We start from the raw sequence: 24,180 nt of genomic DNA, 5'->3' as shown, positions 1-24,180 counted from the left end.
GTGTATCAGAGTAGAACTGCAGTCCATAGGATTTTCAAGGCTGGGACCTGTTGGAAGTAGATCACCAGGCCTTTCTTCTGAGGCACCTCTGGGTGGGTTCACACTCCCAGCCTTTCAGTTAATAGTTGAGCACTTAACCATTTGTGCCACCCAAAGGCTCCTGAAACATCCACAGGACGTCTGAACACATAGAACAGGCTTGGAGATGGGCTGCTCCTTGTCATCAGAATTCACTCTGCTTCTCCTCTGAAAAATGTGGGAGGTACAATACCCTACAGATACGTATCCTCTCGGGAAAGCCAAGTGCATAGTCGTTGTCTTTGACGAAAGTCAGTGTGTCAGACTTCAAGGTACCAAACAAATGTGAGATACGTGGTGCAATGGAGATATCGCTTCTTTGCCAAGAAAGCTGAACTGAAGCTGGTTTAGGTTCTAAGTGGTCAAGGCTTTAGTCTAATTCAGGGGTCAGCAAACTATAGCCCGTGGGCCGGATCTGGCCCATTGCCTGTTTATGTACGACTGTCTCAGTCAGGGTTCTCTAGAGAAACAGAACCAGTGAGATATGTTGTTGTTAGGTGCCATCGAGTCAGTTCCAACCCATAACAAAACACTGCCTGGTCCTGCGCCATCCTCACGATCATTGTTAGGTTTGAGCCCGTTGCTGCAGCCACTGTGCCAGTCTATCTCATAGAGGGTCTTCCTTTCTTTCATTCACCCTCTACTTTACCAAGCATGACGTCCTTCTCCAGGGACTGGTCCCTCCTGATAACACGTCCAAAGTACATGAGACAAAGTATCACCGTCCTCCCTTCTAAGTGAGATATACATCGTTGGTGTTGTTTTTTAGGTGTCGTCAAGTGGGTTCCAGCTCATAACGACCCCATGTACAACAGAATGAAAAACTGCCCAGTCCTGTGCCATCCTCACATACACATGTATATATACGCATATATGTATATACACACACACACGCATATATATGTTTATATTTATATAAGGAGCCCTGGTGGCACAGTGGTTAAGCGCTCAGCTTCTAACCAAAAGGTCGGCAGTTCAAACTCACCAGCCCACTCTGCAGAAGAAAGATGTGACAATCTACTTCCATAAAGATTACAGCTTTGGAAACCCTGTGGTATATATTTAGAGAGAGAGAGAGACGGAAACCTTGGTGGCATAGTGGTTAAGAGCTATGGCTGCTAACCAAGAGGTCGACAGTTCAGATCCACCAGGCACTTCTTGGAAACCCTATAGGGCAGTTCTACTCTGTCCTATAGGGTAGCTATGAGTTGGAATCGACTCAACGGCAACCGGTTTGGTTTTATGTACATATATATAGAGAGAAAGATTTACTTCAAGAAATTGGCTCACGTGATTGTGGGGTCTGGCAATTCCAGAATCACAGGTCAGGAGACAAGCCAGAGCTCCTGCTGGCTTGCATCCCCAAAATCCCTGAGTTAGGCGACAAGAAGAGTGAAGAGTAAGAGTGGTCTGGCAAAATGTCTGGAGGCAGAGATACCCTAGGAAACTCCCTCTTTGCGCTTAAAGCCCTCAACTGACTGATTGAGGCCTGCCCACATTATGGAAGGCAATCTGCTTTGCTTGAGGCCAACTGATTGAATTACTGTATGGGACTCCCTAGGTGGCACAAACGGTTAAGCACTGAACTAAAGGTTAGCAGTTCGAACCCATCCAGCAGCTCCTCGGAGAAAGGTCTGGTGCTCTGCTTCAGAAAGGCCATAGCCTTGAAAACCCTATGGAGCAGCTCTACTCTGCAACATATGGGGTCACCATGAGTCGGAATCAACTCGACAGCAACTTTTTTTTTATTGTGTTTTGTTTTTTAATTACTGTATAACAGCAACTAGACTAGTGTTTTACCAAACAACTGGGCACCATTGCCTCGCCAAGCTGACACATAAAATTCATGATCACAATGACCCACAAGCTAAGAATGGTTTTTACACTTTTAAATTATTGGGAAAAAGGCAAGAGAAGAATAATATTTTGTGACACATGAAAATTATATGAAAGTCAAATTTCAGTGTCTGTAAGTAAAGGTTTATTGGGACACAGACACACCCATTTTTTAACTTACTATTTATGGCTGTTTTTGTGCTACAATGGCAGAATTGAATAGATGTGACAGAGACTATGGCCTGAAAAGTCTAATGTATCTATCTAGACCTTTATAGAAAAGCTTTACTACCACTGGTCTAATTCCTGAGAAGTCAAAAATAAATCTCCTACCTTTATTTAAGTGATCAAGGATTTCATTTTACTTGGATCCACTATCAGTGCACATGGAAGCAGCAGTCAAGGAATCAAACGATGTATTGCATTGGGCAAATCTGCTGTAAAAAACCACTTTAAAGTATTAAAAAGCAAAGATGTCACTTTGAGGACCAAGGTGCACCCAACCCAAGCCATGGTATTTTCAATCACCTCATATGCAAGAATAAGGAAGACTGAAGAAGGATTGATGCCTTTGAACTATGGTGTTGGCAAAGAATATTGAATATACCATGGACTCCATAAGAACAAACAAATCTGCCTTGGCAGACATACAGCCAGAATGCTCTTTAGAAGTGAGGATGGCAAGACTTCATTTCATGTACTTTGGACATGTTATCAGGAGGGACCAGTCCCTGCAGAAGGACATCATGCCTGTTAAAGTAGAGGGTCAGTGAGCAATAAAGAGGAAAATTCTCAATGGGATGCATTGGCATGGTAGCTGCAACAATGGGCTCAAACACAGCAATGATTGTAAGGATGGCGCAGGACCAGGCAGTGTTTTGTTCCATTGTTCACAGGCTCACTATGAATTGGAACCCACCTGGTGGCAGCTAACAACAACAACGGCCTTATGGCCAAGCTTGGAATTGTTGATGGTTTTCTTCTAAGAGGGATCCTCCCCTCTGCTGCCAAAATCCCCAGATACTTGAAATATAGGTAATTCTTCAAATGAGGGGCTAGGGGCTACCTGCCTTCCTCCTAGTAATTATGTTTTCCCTTGCTTAGCCTCCAAACTGCATTTTTAAAATACAACACTAAATAAGTCAGGCATTTCTAATGCTGTGGTAAATATGATAAAAATATCACAGGTGATATATGCTCATTGTGGAGGAATTGATACCAGAGAGTAACAGCTTTCATCCCATCCCTTCTCCCTCCTGAGTGAGTAAACTCCCAAAGAAGGTTACACTCCATGATCCTCTCCAACACTCAGCCTCTTCTTTCTCACCTATTTCCCTCAAGATCCAAGTGGGGGATGACAGCAGGGAGGGACCCACTAACGGCAGTAGAGATGACGTTCTCCGTTCTGACAGCTTCTCCACAATGCTTGGTGGCACTTCCCAAACCCTAGTCTGATCTGCAAGGTGAAGCCCAGTTTTCCATGGTATGGATGAGAGTACACACCCATTTGTTTTTGGTGTTTTGCTTTTGAATGTTTTGTCCTCACTTTCAACCCCTCCCTGATGCAGCCCCTTGACCCAGATTGCTAAAAAGCCTCTCCAGAAGAAGGCCCTACTTTGCACTGTAGACATGGTCCTGGAAAGCTTGGGGCCAACTTCGTTTACACTGGTGGTCCACACACGCTTTAATCAGTAGTTCCAGCTCTCTTTGTTGGGCAGTAACTCTTCAAACTTTTAGCAATTTGGCCTTCCTCGGGTTGTTGTTGTTGGATTTCACTGAGTCAATTCCAACTCACAGTGACCCCATGTGACAGAGTAGAACTGCCCCACTGGGTTTTCTAGTCTATAATCTTTAAGGAAGCAAGCCACCAGATCTTTCTCCCATGGAGCCGCTGGCTGGATTTGAACCACCCACTTTTCAGTTAGCAGTTGAAAAGGTTGCTAGAGGTCCCTAAACAATCAATTTTCACGCTAATACTTAAAAGAAGTCTTCATTATTATGTGAATATTTTTATAGTATTTAAATAAATGTATTCACATATTTATCAATAGGTATGAGTCTTATAAAGGAACTGTGGAATGAATTCTTCTGTAGATGATACATTTAATTAATATTTTACGCGATATACGTATTTAAAAAGTATTTGAGGTAAACTTGTAAAGCAAGGATAAACTTGTTTGTCAATAGAGATATACGGGAGGGATTTTGGAATGTAACACAGGACAGTAGAGTCACATGTGTGCCTTATCTGAGAGCACACCTGATGGAATCCTGAGTTTGGTATGTCCAGTTCAGCCTTAAGGAATCTGGAAATCGTGAGCTCAGGGGAAGTCACCATTCAGAGTAGCAGGTGATGGATTTTTCAACCACCTCATCACCACTTACATTTGCATTGTGATTTATGGTTTCCAAAAAGAGGGCCTCTTGATTTTCCCACGTCATGCTCATGACACCTTTTCTCAGATGGCAAGACCAGGGCTCAGAGATCAAGTGCCTTGGCCAAGGTGTCAGAGCTAAGGATGAATATCTAAACCTTTTGATTCCTTAGGCCCAGCTTTTTCCACCCGGCCATGCTGTCTTCACATATTATATACATGTGTACATATGCATACATATCCAGATGTGAACACACAAATATAATGCAATTTATGCACAGAAGTTTAATGAATTGTAAACAGCTGTTCCACTTTTGTACTTTTGTAATCTAATCTTACAGTTGTACTTCTCCACCCTGGCTCCACTCTTCCTTTTAAAAGAATCAGTCAAGACGAGAACATTGTTTTTTATTAAAGGAGGACTATTTATCAATGTCCTTTTAAAAAATAATGTCCCTGAATAGGTGCACATCAAAACCAGAAACAGCAGTGTATGCTTATATTGGCTAATGCATTTGCCAGCATTGACCCCTAATGTGTTACTGATCATGTAGGTAGTCACCAGCTCACAGGGCTTGGCAGTAAAGTCTGCAATGGAAGGATGGTCCATTTCCCATGCCTTCGTTCTGCATATTTTCAAGGGTCTGCACTGGCTGTAGACCAGTAGAGCTTGTCGTCCCTTACACTTGTCTGTTGCCTGGACCCCCATCTCTACAATGGCCAGCTGACTCATCCTGAGTTCCTGTTCACATTTGTCAACGATTTGTAACCCACCCTAAATGCGGTCAGAATGTCTTTTCCAAGGAGGAAGTTGGACCAGGCATAGTTGCAGCCCCAGAATCTTCTCAAGAGTACTTTCAGTGCCTAGAAATTATATGCTGCTTCTCCTCCAACCCCAGCCTCATCGATCGTTGTTGTTAGTTGCTCCTCTAGAGAACCCAAACTAAGTCAGGCAGTGAACCAGAGGAGACGTGTTGGAGGATGAGATCAGAATGGCAACCATAAGCTGTGTCCGAAGGGCCTCAAAGGAAATAATGAAGAGTTTGTATATTACTCTGGGTGAGAAGTAAAGCATTTGGACAATGTTAGCAAGAAAGTGACATGATCTGACTTGTTTTAAAAAGATGACTTGATTGCTGTGAGGAAGTCAGGCTGTGTTTGTGTGTGTAACAAGATGGTTAGAAACCCGGAGACCAAATGGACAGAGTATCCCGGATGGTAAGAACAGGGGCTTTGGAGTTCTGCTGTACATTGCGAAGTCTACTTATTACAGCAGCTAACTTCTCCTTAATTGTTGTGGTTGTTGTTAGTTGCTGTGGAGTTGAGTTCAATCATGGTGACCCCATGTGTGCAGAGTGGAGCTGCTCCATAGGGTTTGCAAGGCTGTGACCTGTTGGAAGTAGATCAGTAGGCCTGTAGACCAGTGGGTTTGAATTGCTGACTTTTTGGCTGGAAGTTAAGGGCTTAACCATTTGCACCACTGAGGTTTCCCCTCGATCATAGTTCCACTCACATTTTTTTTTATCATTATAGTAGACTGTTAGAGCGGAGAGGAACATATAAGCCCTTCTAATTTTAGCCTTTCAATATCAAAGGAGGAAATCTAGTCCAGATAAGGGTAGAGATCTGCCAGCATGAAGATGGCTAGCAGAAGGAGGAGTGGAGAAGGGAAAGAGAGCTGAGCTACAGAGTCTTGCAGACCTGGACCTTAGTCCTGTCTCTGTCCTCACTAGCTGTATATCCTTGGGCCCCAGTTCACTGTCTGTAAAAGTGTGGAACTCAAATCACTACCTCACAAGACTGTTGAGATCTTAAAAGTTCGAATACTGAGCTCCACAGCTACCGAGTTACATTCTAGCCCAACTCAACATCTGTTCGTTCTTTTCCAAGTAAGTTACCAAATATTCCTCTCCCTCCCAGTTAAAGTAATATTTTGTATATAATAAGTAATGTTCATTTATTAATCAAATGAGAAAATATCCAGGAAACTACCTAGCACAGTACATTCGCGGTCAATAATGGTTCATTCCTTTTGCCTTCTCTCCTTACTACAGAATCAGGATGAGGATTCGTTTCTGATTTCTGGTACAATGTTCTTTACTCTCAAATGTGTATGTTTGGGTGTGTGCTTGTGTGGTTGTGTGTGTGTGTGTAGTCATTGATAAGTAATGGGAGATCCAGAGGTGAATACATTACCTACCCTTCATGTCAAAGTCCCACTGCATAGAGGCGGAGACAGCCTGTTGTGCCAGGTACTCTGGGAAGAGTGAGGGGACAGCGGAGAGTGGCTAGTTCTATAGTTATGGATGGAGGGAGGGAGGGCATGTATGCTTCAAGGTGAGTCACAGAAGATGAGAAGCTGTTTACCAGAAAGGCAGTGTGAACAACCATCAAGGGGCATGATGGTACAACAACGTAGGAACCAAGGTGGAGCATGTTGAAAATGAATTGAGGAAGGCAGGTGGAGTCCCATCAAGGAGGACTTCTTTAGCTGATTCCCACATAATTCTGTTTCATTTAGTTATATTCAAGGGTAAACTGCTCATGAAAAGTGCTAGCTGCATTATTGTGCCTGTTTTTATTACACAGTAGTAGTTTTTAGCCCCGGTGGTGCGGTGGTTAAGAGCTATGGCTGCTCACCGAAAGGTCGGCAGTTTGAATCCACCAGCTGCTCCTTTGAAACCCTATAGGGCAGTTACATTCTGTCCTGTAGGGTCGCTATGAGTCAGAAGTGACTCAGTGGCAGTGAGTTTTATTTGGGTTTTTTAGTTAAAAAATACTGACTCTGTCATCTTAACTAGTGTTTGCATAGTTCCTAGCCCTTCAAATTCCTGTTCTCTGCCCTGACACTGAAAGCTTACCCATTGCTTTTGCTGTCGTCTCTCTGGCATCAAGCTCTTTCCTTAACATAGGGGTGTGGTCCTCTCCAGGCTCTGCACACTCTTCATGTAAGCGTCACTTGCGGTCCCCTCTCTAAGCCCTGGCACCGTACTGGTGGAAGTTCAAGGGAGTCCCACAGCTAAACCTGTAAGAACAGGGGTCTAGAAAGTCTTTGGATTGTCTTGGTTGTATTTACCACTGAATTGCTTATAGGTATTTTATATATTCCAAGAAATATTTATGAATATATTTATAGATATCATATTTTATACATATAGTTCTAGATTTTCCAAGATTTTTTTCCCAAATTGTAGTGAAGAGTTGGCTTTATTGTCTGATTTTGATTGATTTTAATCAAACAATTTGATGGAATAATTCTATAGATATACAATCTGGAAGCAAACTAATTGCTATTAACAGTTATAACCATTGTTCACTGCTGATTCAAGTACTGTACTATGATTGCTTTTTGTTTTTTGTTTTTTTTTTAGTTTTACCCATTCTCCCAATTATTTTTGTGGTTAAGTGGTGTCCATTGCAAATAATTTTTTTTATCGTGTTTTATCTTTAACTCTGATATCATATGAAATTTAAGCAATGTCTCAATGGAAGAATCTTATTAAAATGAGTCTGGCCGAATGTTTTGCTGATATATATAATCAATTTCTTTTTTAAAAAAAGAATTTGTTACCCAGTGTAGTAAATACAGCCACGCATATGGAGAAGAACTCTTCAATATTGTCTCCCAACATCTATGTGTAGACTTCTCCATTCACTAGAGCTTTAACACTAGAGATTTCTATGGCTTGCTCACTTTTGCATAGTGGTAAACGATATACCATGCTCATAGAACAGCCCGGCGCCTGATACCCAATCAACATTGTGCTAGTATGCATTGAGCCATTCTAAACTCCATTTAAATATCATAAATTTAAATATCATAACTAACTTTCTTAATATTTTTTAACCATAACTCATTAAATGTCCTAGATTTAGCCCATAACTTCAAATCTCCAGGGAAGAACTAACTGATAGTTTATGTAGTGAGCAGGCCCCACATCTACCCTGCATTTCCATATACCAAGGGCCACATCATTTCAGTGGGCTGATTGGACCCAGTTTCCAGGGACTTCATCTGTTATTTGCTTTTTTGTCAAAGTAACACATGAAAATAAAGACAGATGCTACTAAAAGTACCACACTGAAAACTGGATCACCCTATCATCCAGTCTCACTTTGGAGCCCTGGTGGCACAATGGCTAAAAGCTCAGCTGCTAACCACAGGGTCAGCAGTTCGAATCCACCAACCACTGCTTGGAAACCCTACAGGACAGTTCTACTCTGTCCTATAGGGTCAATATGAGTTGGAATCGACTACACAGCAACAGGTTTTTTTCATCCTCTTTAATCAAATTTCAATATTTCTAAATGTTGTGCTTCTACTGCTATTTCTTGATTAAGCAAACATTTATTGACTTCCTGCTATAGGAATGGGGATTCAGCTCTCATACTTTCAGCACTACCCCTTGTTCCTGTCTTCCTTGCTCTCACCTTCTCAAAAGAGTTACATCACAATCTTTGTTTTCCTTGCTCCCATCCTCCCAAGTAGTTTATCACAATTTTGTGTTAACTAAATGGTCAATTTATACACTATTGTGACTATTGTTTACTGCTGGTTCAAGTATTGGACTATGATTACATTGTTTTCCTTACACGTTTTATTTTTCCTGCAATTAGTAATTGTTTTCTTTTTTCACTTCCTTAACTTTCCATACACTTATAATTTTTTTAAAAGTTCTGATAGATCTATCAAATGCCATATTGATTATAATATCCAAACTTCGAAAGCATCAATAAACTTTTAAGTTCTATCTTACCAAGTATACTGCCTTACTTCATTTTGCAGCTCCAGTCGAGACTATTGCAAAGTTGTCATATAGGGACTATTGTTTACCTCTCCTCTTGGTCAGATCTTCTGCTGTATACTGATCTGATAGTTTCCTCTTTCTTAATTTATTCCCTCGTTTTTCTAAGGTGCATTCTGCAGTAGTGTTCTAAGAAAGAGTGCATGGAAAGTAAGTATTTTGAATCCCTGAAGACCTGAAAATGTCTATATTCTACCTTCATATTTGTTGGCAATTTAGCTGGGTATAAAATTCTAGGTTGGAAATAATTTTCTCAGAGTTTTGTAATTCCACAGTCTTTGAAGCTCCATGGCCTTTTAGTTTCCAAGTTGCTATTGGGAAATCTAATCTTTCTCTCTTCTGTTAAATTTCTTACCATACTTTCACTTGCTTTCTGTCTTCCAAATATACGATGAACTCTTTTCGACTTTTGCCACTCCTCCCTAGTAATCTTTTTTTTTTTTTTTTTGAGTTTATGTCTTTTTTTATTCCTTTACTGTAATTTTAGTATTGTTTTAGGGTGAATAAGTAGAAAACTCATGTAGCCAGTCCACTGTGTTTATCCAAAGTCCAGTGATATCTTTAAGTCTCCAAGTATTTAAGTCCATGCAATCCCTTTGCATATAGTATGACACTAATACTACTGGGAACCCTGAGAGTAGGTAGTATTATTCCCACTTGATGAGATAGCTGAGGCTCTAGGAATATTCATAGTTTGCTCAAATTTAAAAAGCCAGCATGAGACAGATTCAAATTTAAAGCCATGTTTTTCCCACTCTGCTCAAGCATAAGGGTCACATGCAATGATGCTTTTGTGATAGAGGTCACCAGTAATAAAACAAATCAGACCATCAGTGGCTCCTCCTTATCTGGCTGCTGCTAAACTAACACCACTACTCTGATGTGAATTATTCCTTTGAACTATTCTCTGAGCCACAGAATGTAAAGCTTTCCTCTTCAATCACTCTTTTATTCCACAGCGGAAGTTTGGAACACCTAAAACCAAATAATCTCTGGGTGATCTGACTCATGCAAAATGGTGTAGTGTATTAGAACAGACAAGGAAAACTAAAATTATGATGTTTGGGGTCTGAAGGAAAATATGCCTTAGTATGTAATGATGCTATTTCAGAGTCCAGCACAAAATGAAATAATTTTCCCCTTTGAAGCTTTTACTTACATTCCCACAAATAACACTCTCTAATGTGAAAACAAAAAACAAGTGATTGCTTTCAAAGTCCAGTCTTTTGAAGGCACTGCAGAGCTTTTCAGCTAAGTAGTTATTCTGAAAAAGGAAAAGGGACTTTCCAACTACTGTTTATGAACAAGCACACATACTCAATAATGTATGGTGTGTTTACGTGTCACTTCGACTTTCTGTCTGGTTATAGCAGCAGACTCGTTTTGTATTAAATGATTCCTTCCTGGAGGGGGTTTTCATGTAATATTTCCTGAAGAGTTTCCACTTATTTTTCCATTCAAGAGTTTGTTGCTTTTCACAGTTGAATGTCAGGTCTTTGTACTCCTTTATTTTATCATATAATTAGCCCCAACTGCATCTCCATGTGGATTAAATAATCCAAATAACGGGACTAAATGATTGGGTCAAGCAATGAAAGGGCAAGAGTAGGCAGGACCTCCTGTGACCTGGGTCAAGTCATTCTTCCACTCACACCCTCAGGATTCTCTTCTGTAAAACTGAATGATTGAAACCGACGATCTTCAAGTCCCCTTTCAACTCCTGAACACTATTTCTGTACTACTGATGAATCAACATCAGTGAATTCTCTGAAACAGTCGCCACTGTTTCAATACATGTGTCACTATCAAATAATTTGTTCATTCATTCATTCATTTAATACACATTTATTGCTATTACATAACTAATACATATTAATGTGCTCAGAGCTCATTTTAATGGCAAATGGACAGACACTGTTCTTAGCATCATTGAGTTCAAAGTCCAGAAAGAGAGGCCGACAGAAAACAAACTCTCAAATAAACAATCATTGTGATCAATGTTGTGAAAGATAACAACAGAGTACTGTGAGAAAGAATAATAGGAAAAGGATAATTTAACAGACGGGGGAGTGTATCCCAAAAAGCTTCATTAAAGAAATGACAGGAGACCCGCAGGGTAGGGAGTAGCTATCCAGGTAAGAGTGATAGAAACAGCATTCTTGGCACAGGGAGCAGCATGCATAAAGACCTTGATGAATTAAAGAGGGTGTGCGTTCAAGGAACTACAAGAAGGTCATGTGGCTAGAGCACAGCGAACAAGAGGGGCCAGCCTAAGATAGAGAGGTGGGCTCCCGCCAAATCATGTAGAGCCTCACCACCACGCTGAGCATTTTGTATGATGTCAGAAAGACAGGGAGGACCTACGGAAAAAAAAAATTAAGCAAGAAAGGGAGCTGATTCTATTATGTTTTTAAATGATTAACTTTGGCCACTGTGCAGACATTGGATTGGAGAAAGGCAAAAACAGAGGAAAGCAATTCAGTTAAGAAATAGTCCAGGCAAGGGATGGTGGTGGCTTGGATGCGGAGGCAATGGTGGAGACAGGGTGGACTTGACATATAATCTTGGGCTGTCCTCATGTGTCTGTAATCGGCTGTGATATGTAGTGGGGTACCTGTGGCCTCGTGTCTCAACTACACAGACATATTAATTTCTGCATCTCCATTCTAAACAAACTTACTTTATCGGGGTCCCATTGTTTCTCCAGGAGAATTTTGGGGCGGCATTCCATATGATCCACCTCTGACCCACTGGAAGTACTCACACATCCTTTGCCCTCACAAGCTTTTGCAGTGCAGGCTTTCCCCACATGGCATCATTCCCCTGTAGGCTGACAGAGCTGCTGGTTGCCCACATCTCTCACCATTGACTTCCCCAGGCATTGTATGGCCACACCATGTGTCCCACAGACTCTAGAAGGCAGGGGTCAAGCTTTCTAAATAGTATCCTTGAAGTCCTTCTCAGTAGGTTTGAGGAGAGAAGGAAGCACTTCCGTCCTTCCCACTATGGTAGAGGGATGAGGGTGAAACTAATAGTTCTTCAGCAACTTACAAAGAAATCCTCTTTCCAACCTCTCACCTTTCTCTTTTTGTAGTTTTCTTGAGGGGGCTGGTCAGCTAAGAGCTGTGAAAGTCATTATGGCACACCTTACTTTGGTATGTCAGAGCAGTTGGTGCTTCTTGTCCTGCATACTCATGTCCTAGCCTCCATGGAGACACAAAACATTCCATTTTAACTTCCTTTTCTAGCCTCCATCAAGTTACTTTCTAAAACGATGAATACAGGTACCCAGTACCACTACCATCTTCCTAAACCTCTTAAACATCACTCCCTTGTCTGTTCTCCCCAATGTCCCTCTATCACCCCAGCCTTGGTGCAGCAATGCAATTCCCAGGATGGCTCCCTGCCTTCCGCTCCTCCTCTGCCTTCTTTTGTCTCACCCCATTACGGTACCCTGTCCCAGAAAGTTAAGTGACTCCTGCTTTTTGCAGCAGGGTTTCATTGCTACCCACCCCTCCTCGTCTTTCCCCAGCAGGGGCTGGTGTCTGACTGATCCCTGCCTCCCACTTTAGAATATCATCAGCCTTGCTCTCACACAGACCCTGCTGCCCACCATCCCCACCCCCCGCCCCGCATTGGTCACTTTCCTGAGAGTTTGCCCAACAGCTCAGACTCTGTGCTGGGAAGATGGGTGAAAATTGGTGAAATATCGGACTTGGACTACCCAGTAATTCATACAGAAGAGCAGAAATTAGTCACCTATATGAAGGGCAAAGAAAGTGGAATTTGCTAGCATGAATTGAGGGAACAAAGAAAGTGGAAGAGGCTGAAGTTTTCTGGAGCAATTAATAGGCAAGGAGGAGGGGAAAACCAGAGCTGATACCTTTGCTAGAAAATGTGGGAGAGGGTAGAAGAATCTACCATAGCATTTTGTCCATTTTGCAGACTTCATGCAAAAGTCACAGGAAAGAGGAACTACCTGGTTATGAAAGCATCCTATTTTTCAGTGATTTAAGACTAAAAAAAAAAAAACCAAACCCATTGCCGTCAAGTCGATTCTGACTCATAGTGACCCTATAGGACAGGGTAGAACTGCCCGGAAGAGTTTCCAAGGAGCAGCTGGTGAATTTGAACTGCCGACCTTTTGGTTAGCAGCCTGAGTTCTTAACTGCTATGCCACCAGGGCTCCAATTTAAGACTAGTCACCAGAAAAAGGCAGGCTGTATCCTAACCAGAGTTCACTGTGTGCCTGACAGGAACCAACGCTAAGCATGGACTGCGCTGCAAGGCCTGTAAGATGAGCATCCACCACAAGTGCACGGATGGCCTAGCACCCCAGCGGTGTATGGGCAAGCTGGTAAGGGCTCATGCTGGGAGAGAGCCCAGAACGTCCTGCTCTGGTGACATCATGCTCTCCAAAGTCCTTCCCTGCAGCACGCTGAGAACTGGCCACCAGGAAGGCAGCCCCAGAATCCCTGACCTGTCAACCTGGCTTCCTAGTCCACATAAGTAATAGAGCAGAGGGAGGGATTTGTCAACCTAATTCTCACATGTGAAAAGGACTCAGGGTCTTTAATATGGTGGCCAACTTGTCCCAAGCTGGGACTTCCCCAGTTTTAGCACTTGAAGTCCCTGCTATCCAGTCCTGAAAGTCCTACGTCTTGGGAACCCCCTCAGTCCCAGGCAAAATGACAGTTGGTCACTCTAGTCCTTATTGGCTATCAACTGAATGAGTGTCAAGGGTGGGATAGAGCCGACCACAAAAATGGAGAGAGTAATAAAAATCTACACCACTTTAGCAGAGGCATGATGGTCAAACCAAAGGATATTGGATAGCCCTGGCCTGTTATGGGCCAACAGTGTCATCTCAAGAGTGTGGACTTCAGTACTGGTGACACACATTGGAAAAAAGCAATCCAGAGCACTTTTGAGGGTGTTTGAACCTAAGATGGCCAAAAAATTGTAGAAGGGACCAGGAATGTTAACCTTGGATAATACTTAGGACACAACAACTCTCTCAAAAAAGTTAAGACTTGTCACACAGAAGGGAAATTCAAATGTCCTTTGTGGCTCCAAGGAGAAGACCTAGATCTGTAGGCACTAAGTCTTAACATTCAGAGGTAATGTCCCCAAAGATCTGCCTCCAGGGTGAGTGAGTTCCCCATCACTGACAGTGTTCAAACAAAGGAGGACACCATTTGACAGGAATGTTGGAGAAGATTCTGGAATTCTAGTAGGGACTGGGCTACAGACCACTAAGTTCCCTTCCAACACTAGGTTCTTAGAGAGTCCATCTCCTTACCGTTACTGGCAATTTCCTTTTCTCTCAAACCTCTGCCTCACCTGCTCCCCTCTACCTCTTCCAATGGTGATTCCCATGTTCCAAAGCAAAGACAATGAATGAGAGGTCAGCAAAACAGAGAGAGAGCAGAGTCCGCAACACAAAACAAATGATTCAGAATAAAGCTCTTCAGATATACAAGGGCCTTTGGGTCTACCGCCAAGGTCTAGTTTCCCATGCCTGGGCCTTTTATGATTTTAATAAACCCCAATAATAAAATGTAGTGATTAATGCATGACAATCTTTTTGTATCCTGGGAGATAATGAGGAAACCAGACACAAAGGAGTTTGCAGTAGGCCGCAGAAGGAGGAGAAGGAGGGTAGAGAAGGGCAGGGCCAGGAGCTTGCTTTCTGGATGGAGCATACCTTGCTTATTGTGACCTGTATCTCCCCAACAGGGATAAACTATAGAACAAGTCATCATCTTAAAGGGAGGCAGGGAGGTGCCTCTGGAGAAAAGAACTGGTTTATTTTAGAGTCTTGTGTTGTTTTCTGCATCTGGTTAGTAACACTAAGCCCTTCTCTTTCTCATTCTCTCTCCAGCCAAAGGGATTTCGGCGTTACTACAGCTCTCCCTTGCTCATTCATGAACAGTTTGGATGCATTAAAGAAGTTATGCCCATTGGTGAGTTGGGACACTGATGGGTTTAGCTGGGTTTTCAGCAGCAATGTCAGCATTAATGGCTGTTGTTCTTCCAGTCCTGCAAAACCAGTGGAATGTCTTTGTGTGTTTGTTTGTTGGCTCTTTGGTTTTTGATTATTTGTTTGTTTTGCTGGATGCAAAGCATGCCATGGACCAAATTCTCCAGGAATCTTCATTATCTCCCTGATGAAGCTCCATAAACACCGAAGTCCAAAAAGCAATTCGTACCCTATACCATCCGTCAGCAGCATGGTAGACTGGAAAGAGGATGGGGGGTGGCATCCCATAGACCTGGTTTATAGCCCAGCCCTTCCGTTGACCAACTATGTGTCATTGAACAAGTTACTCAGCTTGTCAGACCCTATAAAATGAGGACAGTGATATCCATATTTCATAAATGTAAAAATAAATATAAATCACAGATCAATGTTTGGTAGGAATTCAATGAATATGTTACTCCTTAATGAGGACAAAACACATGTCCCATATTTATAGATGTTTCTGGCTTGGAAAATCTCTACATCTATTTTTGCTTCTTTGGGGGTAATTTTTAGACTGGCAAGTTTTATGGTAATGTTTTAATTAGAAGTTCATGAGACCTGGTGATGCCAAATTCTTTTGAAGACACTTGCCTACTAGTGCAAACTCTGTCTCAGGCTTCTTGCCTTGGTAAGCAGAATTTCTCACAGAGGAAATAAAGCTGGTCTCTGGAAAGAACCTTAAAATTGGACCCCTAGAGATGGATAATCACAGAAGAAAACCAGTCGGGAAGAGCTTGGGAGCAGAGAGATCTTGTTGGAAGTGTGAGGTACATTAGAGGGTCTTGGCAAATGGCAGCATGTTGAAGGGACCCATGTAAGTAAGAAAAGCTTGACCACAAAGTCCCCATTTTTCCAGGGCCAGTTGGGTCTACTGCACTGAACCTATTTCCCAGGTGCTGTTAACTCAGGAGACAGGTTGGTTGGGTTCCTGGCAGGTCGTTGAGGAGACCTTTGTCTCAGATGAGCTTTCTCTTCTGTTGCAGCCTGTGGCAATAAGGTGGACCCTGTCTACGAGACCCTCCGTTTCGGCACCTCCCTGGCCCAGAGGACGAAGAAGGGCAGCTCCGGCAGTGGCTCTGATTCTCCTCACAGAACCTCTGTAATTGTCCTCTCCCTCCCTCGTTTCTGCCCACGGTGGTCTCAGGCAGGGCAGGTGGCTTAGGTACTGCTGCTATAACAGAAATGCCACAAGTGGGTGGCTTTAATGAACACAAATCTATTTCCTCACAGTTTAAGAGTCTAGAAGTCTGAACTCAGGGCACCGGCTCTAGGGGAAAGCTCTCTACCTGTCCACTCGGGGGGAAAATCCTTGTCTCAGCTTCTTTTGTCTCACTTTTATATGTTGTCTTCTCCATGAGTCAGAATCAACAACTACATGTTGTCTTAGCTATCTAGTGCTGCTATAACAGAAATCCAACAAGTGCATGACTTCAAAAAACAGACATTTATTTTCTCATGGTTTAGGAGACTGGAAGTCCAAATTGAGGGTGCTGGCTCTAGGGGAAGGCTCTCTCTCTCTGTCAGCTCTGGGGGAAAGTCCTTGTCTCTTTTCAGCTTCTGTTCCTCAGTTCCTTGTCAATCTTCATATGGCCTGGCATCTATCTTCTCCTATCTGGGCTTGCTTGCTTCTGTGCCTAATCTGCTCTTTTTATGTCTCAAACATGATTGGTTTAAGACACATCCTACACTGATATGACCTCATTGACGTCACAAAGAAAACTCTAATCCCAAATGGGGTTACATCCACAAGTATAAGAGTTAGGATTTACAAAAAATATTTTTGGGAGATACAATTCAATCTATAACATGTGTCTTATCCTATTTTATGAAGAATATGTACATAATGTATGTGTGTTAAAGACACTGTAATAATGATGCCATATGAGTGCCGAAGGATTTGATAATAAGATGGAAAATGTTGACCTTCGGTAGGCATTTGCCTCAAAACGGTGAAGGTGTAATCTGTGATATTTTAAGGTACTGGCATGCTGATGATCTCCCCAGGGAGGCTGTAAATCAAATCGGCAGTCCGAATGGTAATGGTAATTCATTTTCTAAAGGAAGGATAGAAATGGTTCTAAATGTGGTGAAGAAAATACGAAGTGCATATGGGTAAGGTTTGTATTTGTGTTAATGTGTTATGGCTGTGTGCACTGGATAATAATAACATGGAAAATTTCTAGCACAGGGCCTGGCATAAATGACACCCAATAAATGGAAGTTGTCGCTGCTCTGTTTTCATTAAGCATCTAAGCCTTAGCTGGGTTTTCTTTGAACTTAAGTTGTTGTGAAGTTAAACAACGTTATAACCTATTAACAAGGCAAATGGGTTATCTGAGAAGAGCTTTTCCTGAAGCCTTAAAGAGCCCGCCCGTTCTCAGGCTCTGTCAGAAACCCCTGACTTCGTCAAGGATTCTGCTCTGCTCTTCTCCTGGCTGGCCTGTCTCTTTTTCTGATGTATCCTCCAGTCACTCTGTAAAAACGGCTTGGGGGCAGCATCTGACCTCCTCTAACTTCACAAGGGAGGAGAATCAAGACCAACAGCCCAAGGCTGATCCCTGTGAGGCTGAGGTCAGACACGTCTCCTCTCTCCACCACCTTTACCAACTCTGTCACCAACTGTCCCCCCCACCGCACTCTCTACTTCTCTGCTGGGTTCAGTAATTCATTGCAATGGCTGCACAGTACTCAGAGACCATAGTCATGATTATGGGGTTCATTAGGGAAGTAACAGGTTACAATTCAGGCTCAGGAACGCTCAGATACAGTTCCTCCATCAGGACAGCTTGCAAACATGTCTCTCCCTGGCCCTCAGTCTCTGCCCAAAGGCACTCAACTTTCTCTCTCCGTGGACCAGGAAGCCCACCGCGCCATTTTTTGCTGCCGGGTCTCTGTTGCTGGGTCTCTCCTGTGGGTTTCTCCTTCCTTTGTGGTGGTGGGCTCTTCTCTCTCCAGCCTCTGGGATGGCTCATTTCAAGCCCAGCAGAATGGCAAAACTGACCAATCCCTTTGGTGGGCCACAATTACCATATCACACAGTCCCACCCTATCACTTGGGTGGGTGTTACAAGACCATGGCTAGAAGGCCACACACAAAAGTGATCTATCACACCACATACCCCTTAAATTGTGGTGTTGCTGGGGGTCTGCCCTTGCTTGGTTTTCTTGTTGGACATGTTCTTCCTGGTTGATCTTTTTCACATTCCTCCTCTCCAACCACCATCTCTAAGCGGACGACCCCCTTAGCTATCTCCAGTCCTAACCTCAAGCTCCTCACCAGTCCTACAGATACCTCATAATTAACATGTCCACCTAAGCTATGTCCAGCTGGTTATTAGGTCCTGTAGTTCAGAACTATGGGGCCCTCTTCTCTGCCATCAGTACTGGAGATGCAGATCATTACACCAGCACATCTCATGCAGATTTTTATAAAGGAATAACTGTGCTGCCCTCTTCTTTTTGATTCCACCCTTAGCAATACCTCTAGATTTATCCACCTTTAAAGAATGACCTCAGGCAACTTTTGTAATTAAAATACTTTATGGATTCACTTATGCCTAGTGGACAATGCCCAAGCTCTAGCCTGGCATATCAGGCCTACCCAACCTGACAGTTACTCCCATTTACCCTAAAGATCAACATTCCCATGAACTCACCCAGCTTTTTGACATCTCCATATCCTTGAACACGCTGTTTCTTCCAGTTGAAATTCTTTAAGACTCAGCTTAGTTTTTATATAAACCATGAAGAGCTCCCTGGCTCCCCCAGGCTTAGTGAAATGCTTCTTCCTCAAGCCTTCAAAGAGCCCTCTCTTGTAGTAAGTATGTCTACCACCTGTCCGTCAGTTTGCCATACTGTGGTGGTTTGCATGTTCCTGTGATACTGGAAGTTATGCCACCGGTGTTTCAAATACCAGCAGGATCACCCAAGGTGGACATGTTTCAGCGGAGCTTCCATATTAAGACAAACTGGGAAGAAAGGGCCGGAGATCTACTTTCAAAAATTAGTCAGTGAAAACTCTATGGATCAAAACAGAACATTGTCCGACTCACTTGCTTTGGACACATCATTGGGAGGGATCTGTCGCTGGAGGAGGACATCATGTTTGGTGAAGCAGAAGGCCAGCAAGGACAAGGTAGACCCTCAGTGAGATGGACTGGCCCAACAGCCACAATGATGGACTTGAACATGCCACAGATTGTGAGGATGACACAGGGCCAGGCAACGTTTTGTTCTGTTGTATATAAGGTCGCCGAGAGTCAGAGGTGACTCGATGGCAACTAACAAGAAGAAGTATTGTAATCATTGCATTGGAATGATTCCTGTTTGCCTCTCGTTCCTGAACTAGATCCTGAGCAACTATAGGTCAGGAGCCTGTTCTTATTCATAGTTTTATCACCAGATCCTAGCGTGGTGCCTGGCACATTGGGAAATGCTTGAAGAATGAAGGAAGACCTAACAAGGGACACTCAAAGTGACCTTAAAACTCTGAGAGATCTACCCTGCACTTCATTTCTCACACCCTAAGCTCCAGCATGGAGCCATGGTGGCGTAGTGGTTAAGAGCTCACCTGCTAGTCAAAAAGTCAGCAGTTCGAATCCTCCAGCCACTCCTTGGAAACCCTATGGGGCAGTTCTACTCTGTCCTATAGGGTTGCTATGAGTCAGAATGGACTCCCCAACAACAGGTTTGGTTTTTTTGGTTTGAAGCTCCTGCACAGTTTGCGGTTCTCTGCATTGCCCTGTCTTGGCCCTTGCATCGCCTCTACCTGTTTGCAGACAGCATCTCTCTGAGCTTCATGGTCTGGGTGGGGCATCCCTTCCATTGGCTTTCATAGTAGCCAGTTTGTTAATTACAGTAATTTGCATATTGCTAGGTAATTTTCACTTTTTTGTATCATTTCTCTCCCTCTTCTTCAACCTTCTCCTCAACTAGATTGAGCTACTTGAATGCAAGCACTCACTCTTTGTTCACATCTTTTTATTCCTATTACCTTGTGTCGGTGATTCCCAAACTCTGGTGAGTATCAGAACCCACTGGAGACTTTGGTAAAATAGAAAGGCCCAGGCCTTGTTTGACTTCAGCAAGCCTGGACCTCTGTGCTCTTTATTAGCTCTCCAGGTGATTCGGATACACACCAAAGTTTGCAGACCACTGGCCTATACTGTAGATTCCCACGAAAACTGTAGTGAATGAATGAATGCATGGACCTCCTCTTCAGTCAAATGCTCTAAATATCTCAAAAGGGTCCAAGCTCTCAATGAGTGAAATCAGAGGTTCCCAGCGTGTGGTCTCCTGCTCAGCAGCATCGCTTCATCTGGGAACTTGTTAGAAATGCAAATCCGGGTTTCTCACATCGGACTTACAGAACTGGAAAATCTGGGAAGTGGGGTCCAGAAATCTGTGTTTTAACAACTCCCTGCCCAGGTGATTCCAGTGCTTTCCAAAGTTTGATAAACACTGGATTAAAGTAGGGATTTAAGTTCATTTGTTCCCAAGGCATCAACCCCGACAGCCGCCTCCTCTTTCATTCTCAGTCTCCCTTACTGCTCCCTCTCTCTGTAAATACCTTTTGAATCACAGATTTACGGTGGCCACCAGGTTGGATCTGAAGTTTGGAACAGAGACTCAAGAATGCGAAGCATACCTCTAACCCCACATACCATGCTGTGTCTTCTTTCTTAGGCCAGTGAGAAAGGCCATTGCTACCCATGAGTTGCTCCCCCAAAAGGCGCATAGCATTGGCTCTCAGCCTGCAGCCATCCAGCCTTACCAGTCAAGACTTCTTGGAGATGCCACCACCAGCCTGAAAGGAAAAGCACAAATAGCTGGCCGGAGCAGAGAGACCTCTGTCCAATTTGACCTACAGCCTGAGCAGCTTTTTCCGTGTCTCTTGTGAGAGCCAGTATACCTCACCCCATTCCCAGGGCAAGCATCCCTCAGGCTTGTGTGAGGCTTGCGTTGGTGGAAAGGCAAATGAAAAGCCAGCCCAGAGATGCAAGACCACAGAGCAAGCTCGGCAGAGATGACCTTGACTCGTCCACATCACAGTAAGCAGCTGCTCCTGCTGTTCTGAGTTCTGCTCAGGACTCAGAAACAGTCCACAATGGTCAATGAACATCACAGCCTCCACATTTATTATGGCTGCTAAGCAACCAGCCAGTGAAAACCCTATGGAGCACAATAGTTCAATCTGCAACCAATCGTGGAGATTGCTCAGGACCAGGCAGCGTTCCGTTCATCGTGCACGGGGTCACCATGAACCAGGGACCACCTCCGCGGCATCTAACAACCACAAGCAGCAGCAAGACCATCGGAGAGACAGTTCGCTTTTGTTTCTTAAATAGCTTTATTTAGAGCTTTAGGGGCAAAAACCACGGTCTTCTGAACATCAGCCAGGTGTCCATTCATCACAGTCCAGTTATTCTGGCACCGGTAACATCAGTGAATATTTATTGCAGTTTTGCTCTGTGAAGGCATTGTTCTGTGAGCTGCAAGAGACAAAGACAAATCAAAATGTACTTAAATATCTCTCTCTTCACTGTCTCTCCAGGGCCCACCTTGCCTCAGTAGAAGAAAACAAACACAATTGATTAGGGCTTTAAAATGATTTTGTTTCCTTCCTGCAGGGTCAGTTGGTAATGAACTTCAGCATCTTGCCATTCTTCTAGTATTGTTATGTCCTACAGCTAACATTACCCCACATAGCAAAGCTTTGTCCCACAGGCTCATTTCTTCCAGGGCTGTAGAGACACTCTGCTGACGTTGGGAAGCTGCTGCTGGCTGCTTCTAAATCGTTGTTGTCTTTAATGTGCTTTTCAAAGGTTCTGGAATATTTGATGTTCTGGCTGGATGGCTTTGGGAAGGCCAGGAGAAACAAAATTCAAAAACTTTCAAGGAGTCTGTTGGCTAGTTTACAAGTAATCTTCAGTTCCATAAGATTAATATAAGTGAAGTTCTCTGCCAAGTAACTTTTGTGCAGACATCGTGAGCTTCAAAGGAGCAGGGAATGAGTGACTTAGATGCCCTGTGCCATTTTTTTTCTTCTTTCTGGTGTGTTATGAAAGCAAGAAGGGCTGAAAAAAAAATCTTAAAGCTAAATTGTAACAAGAATCAGTCTCTGGAGGGTGGTGCCAAAGTGCTCTAGAGCTGACTAGCAGAGAGCCAGGGAGGCAGATTTGTTCCTCTCTGATACAGCTTTTTTTTTAAAACTTGACTCTTCTCTGAGACCTCCTAGTTGCCCTTTTGAAGAGGCTGTAGCAGCTCGCCCTTTGAAAAAGGCCATCAGTGGTGTGCCAAAAAATGCTTAACCACCTGCTGGGGCAGGACCCTGGTTTGTAGCATGTGCCAATTGCCCTGGTGTAAATATTCCCACCACTGCCAATTTCAAGCTACCTACGTGATATAACACTGGAAGCTCTCGCTAGCCAATGTGATCTGCTCCAGCACCACTGGATGAAGCGCAGTGCTTGAGAGCACAGACTGGAGAACCAACCCCTGGGGTTCACAGCCCCAGCTCCACCACTTCTGAGCTGCGGGTCCTCCAAGAGAGCTATTGACTCCCCCTGGGCTTCAGATTCCTATATGAAAAAATACATCATACGATTACAGAGCCCTGGTGGGGCAGTAGTTAAGAGCTGGGCTGCTAACCACAAAGGTCAGCAGTTTGAATCCACCAGCCACTCCTTGGAAACCCTATGGGGCAGTTCTACTCTGTCCTGTAGGGTCACTACGAGTCAGAATTGACTCGACGGCAACAGGTTATTTTGGTTTGGTTTATTAGCTATTTAAAGTGCGGTTAAGTCCTGGGTGGTGCAGAGTTAACATGCTCAGCTGTTAACCAAAAGGCCGGAGGTTTGAATCCACCCATAAGGCCCCTGAGAAGAAAGGCCTGGCTGGAAAAAGTCAGCCATTGAAAACCCCATGGAGTGCAGTTCTACTCTGACACACGTGGGGCCGCCATGAGTAGGCGTAGACTCCACGGCAACTGGTTTTGCTTTATTGTTATTATTATTGTTGTTGCTATTATTATCATTATTGTTAATTCTGTAACCTAGTGGAGGAAAGATTATGACTTGCAAAGAAGAAGAATGAGTATTTTTTTTAAAATTGATTCTGGCAGCATTTAAAACAGCATTTAATTTTTATCTAGGTAATCCATCCCTTAATTATACATCTCATTCTCTAGTATTAATTTTTTTTTGAATCATCTGTAGAAAGAGCTCTAGTTTTACTGAGAATTTTAAGTGACAGGACGTGAGCAGTAATTCTGACTTCTCTCTGTTGCCCACCCCTGGTAAGCGGCCTACATGGGGCCTGAGCGTCTAGGTATCCAGTCAACGCTCGTTAAGTACCCATCCTGTGCCAAGGCCTGTGCCTGTCACAGATGCTCGAAGGGAGGCACAGTGCCCACAAGGGAACAAACAGCCTCTCTGAAATTAGCCAAGCAGAAAAGACAGCAACAACTGAATTCTCAAGACGGGGTCATTGCACATTCCACCTTAGCTCTTCTACTGACATCAAAAATCTCTGCCCTCCTGGCCCGCTGATAGAATCTTGCTCATTCTATGTTGTTTTCTCTTTTCTCTCAGACGTCAGATCTCGTGGAAGTTCCTGAAGAAGCTGACGGACCAGGAGGCGGGTACGACCTAAGAAAACGCAGCAACAGCGGTGAGTGAGGGAGCGGGGAGTCAGGCACTGTCCCAGCACAGGTGTGAACCCCATTAACCATCAGGGTCCTCACTCTGGAATTCAAGCTGGGCCAGTGTTCAGCGCTCTGGAGGGGAACTGGCCCCAGTTTGTAGTCAGTTTCAGGGATTTGAACAGAATATTCTCAGCCTGTCTCTTGGTTTCTCAAACCTTATCGACTTATCTCTATTGGGGCGTAGGAGTCACTTCCAGAACTTCTTGTTATCACACCATTTTCTCCACTGACCTAGGTTAGATTAGCAAACCGTACCACCGAAAAAAACAAAAACAAACCCAATGCCATCAAGTCGATTCCAACTCATAGCAACCCTATAGGACAGAGTAGAACTGCCCCATAGGGTTTCCAAGGAGT

The 24,180-nt window shown here is 43.5% G+C and overlaps 1 protein-coding gene across 2 annotated transcripts in view; it reads left to right on the top strand.

The window, feature by feature from the left end:
* The window catches only part of STAC (SH3 and cysteine rich domain), a 141,471-nt gene that overhangs the window by 78,641 nt on the left and 38,650 nt on the right, over nt 1-24,180 (top strand). The window contains exons 3-6 of one of the 2 annotated variants that reach the window (XM_004377332.1): nt 13,351-13,451; nt 14,979-15,060; nt 16,103-16,218; nt 23,711-23,789. In XM_004377332.1, coding sequence (XP_004377389.1) covers nt 13,351-13,451; nt 14,979-15,060; nt 16,103-16,218; nt 23,711-23,789 — 378 coding nt within the window. The remainder of the gene's footprint in view (nt 1-13,350; nt 13,452-14,978; nt 15,061-16,102; nt 16,219-23,710; nt 23,790-24,180) is intronic. The other variant, XM_004377333.1, reaches the window with a different exon arrangement.

This window comes from Trichechus manatus, unplaced genomic scaffold, assembly GCF_000243295.1.
Source record: "Trichechus manatus latirostris isolate Lorelei unplaced genomic scaffold, TriManLat1.0 scaffold00049, whole genome shotgun sequence".
Taxonomy (NCBI): Eukaryota; Metazoa; Chordata; class Mammalia; order Sirenia; family Trichechidae; genus Trichechus; species Trichechus manatus.
This window is presented reverse-complemented; position numbering and strand designations above follow the sequence as displayed.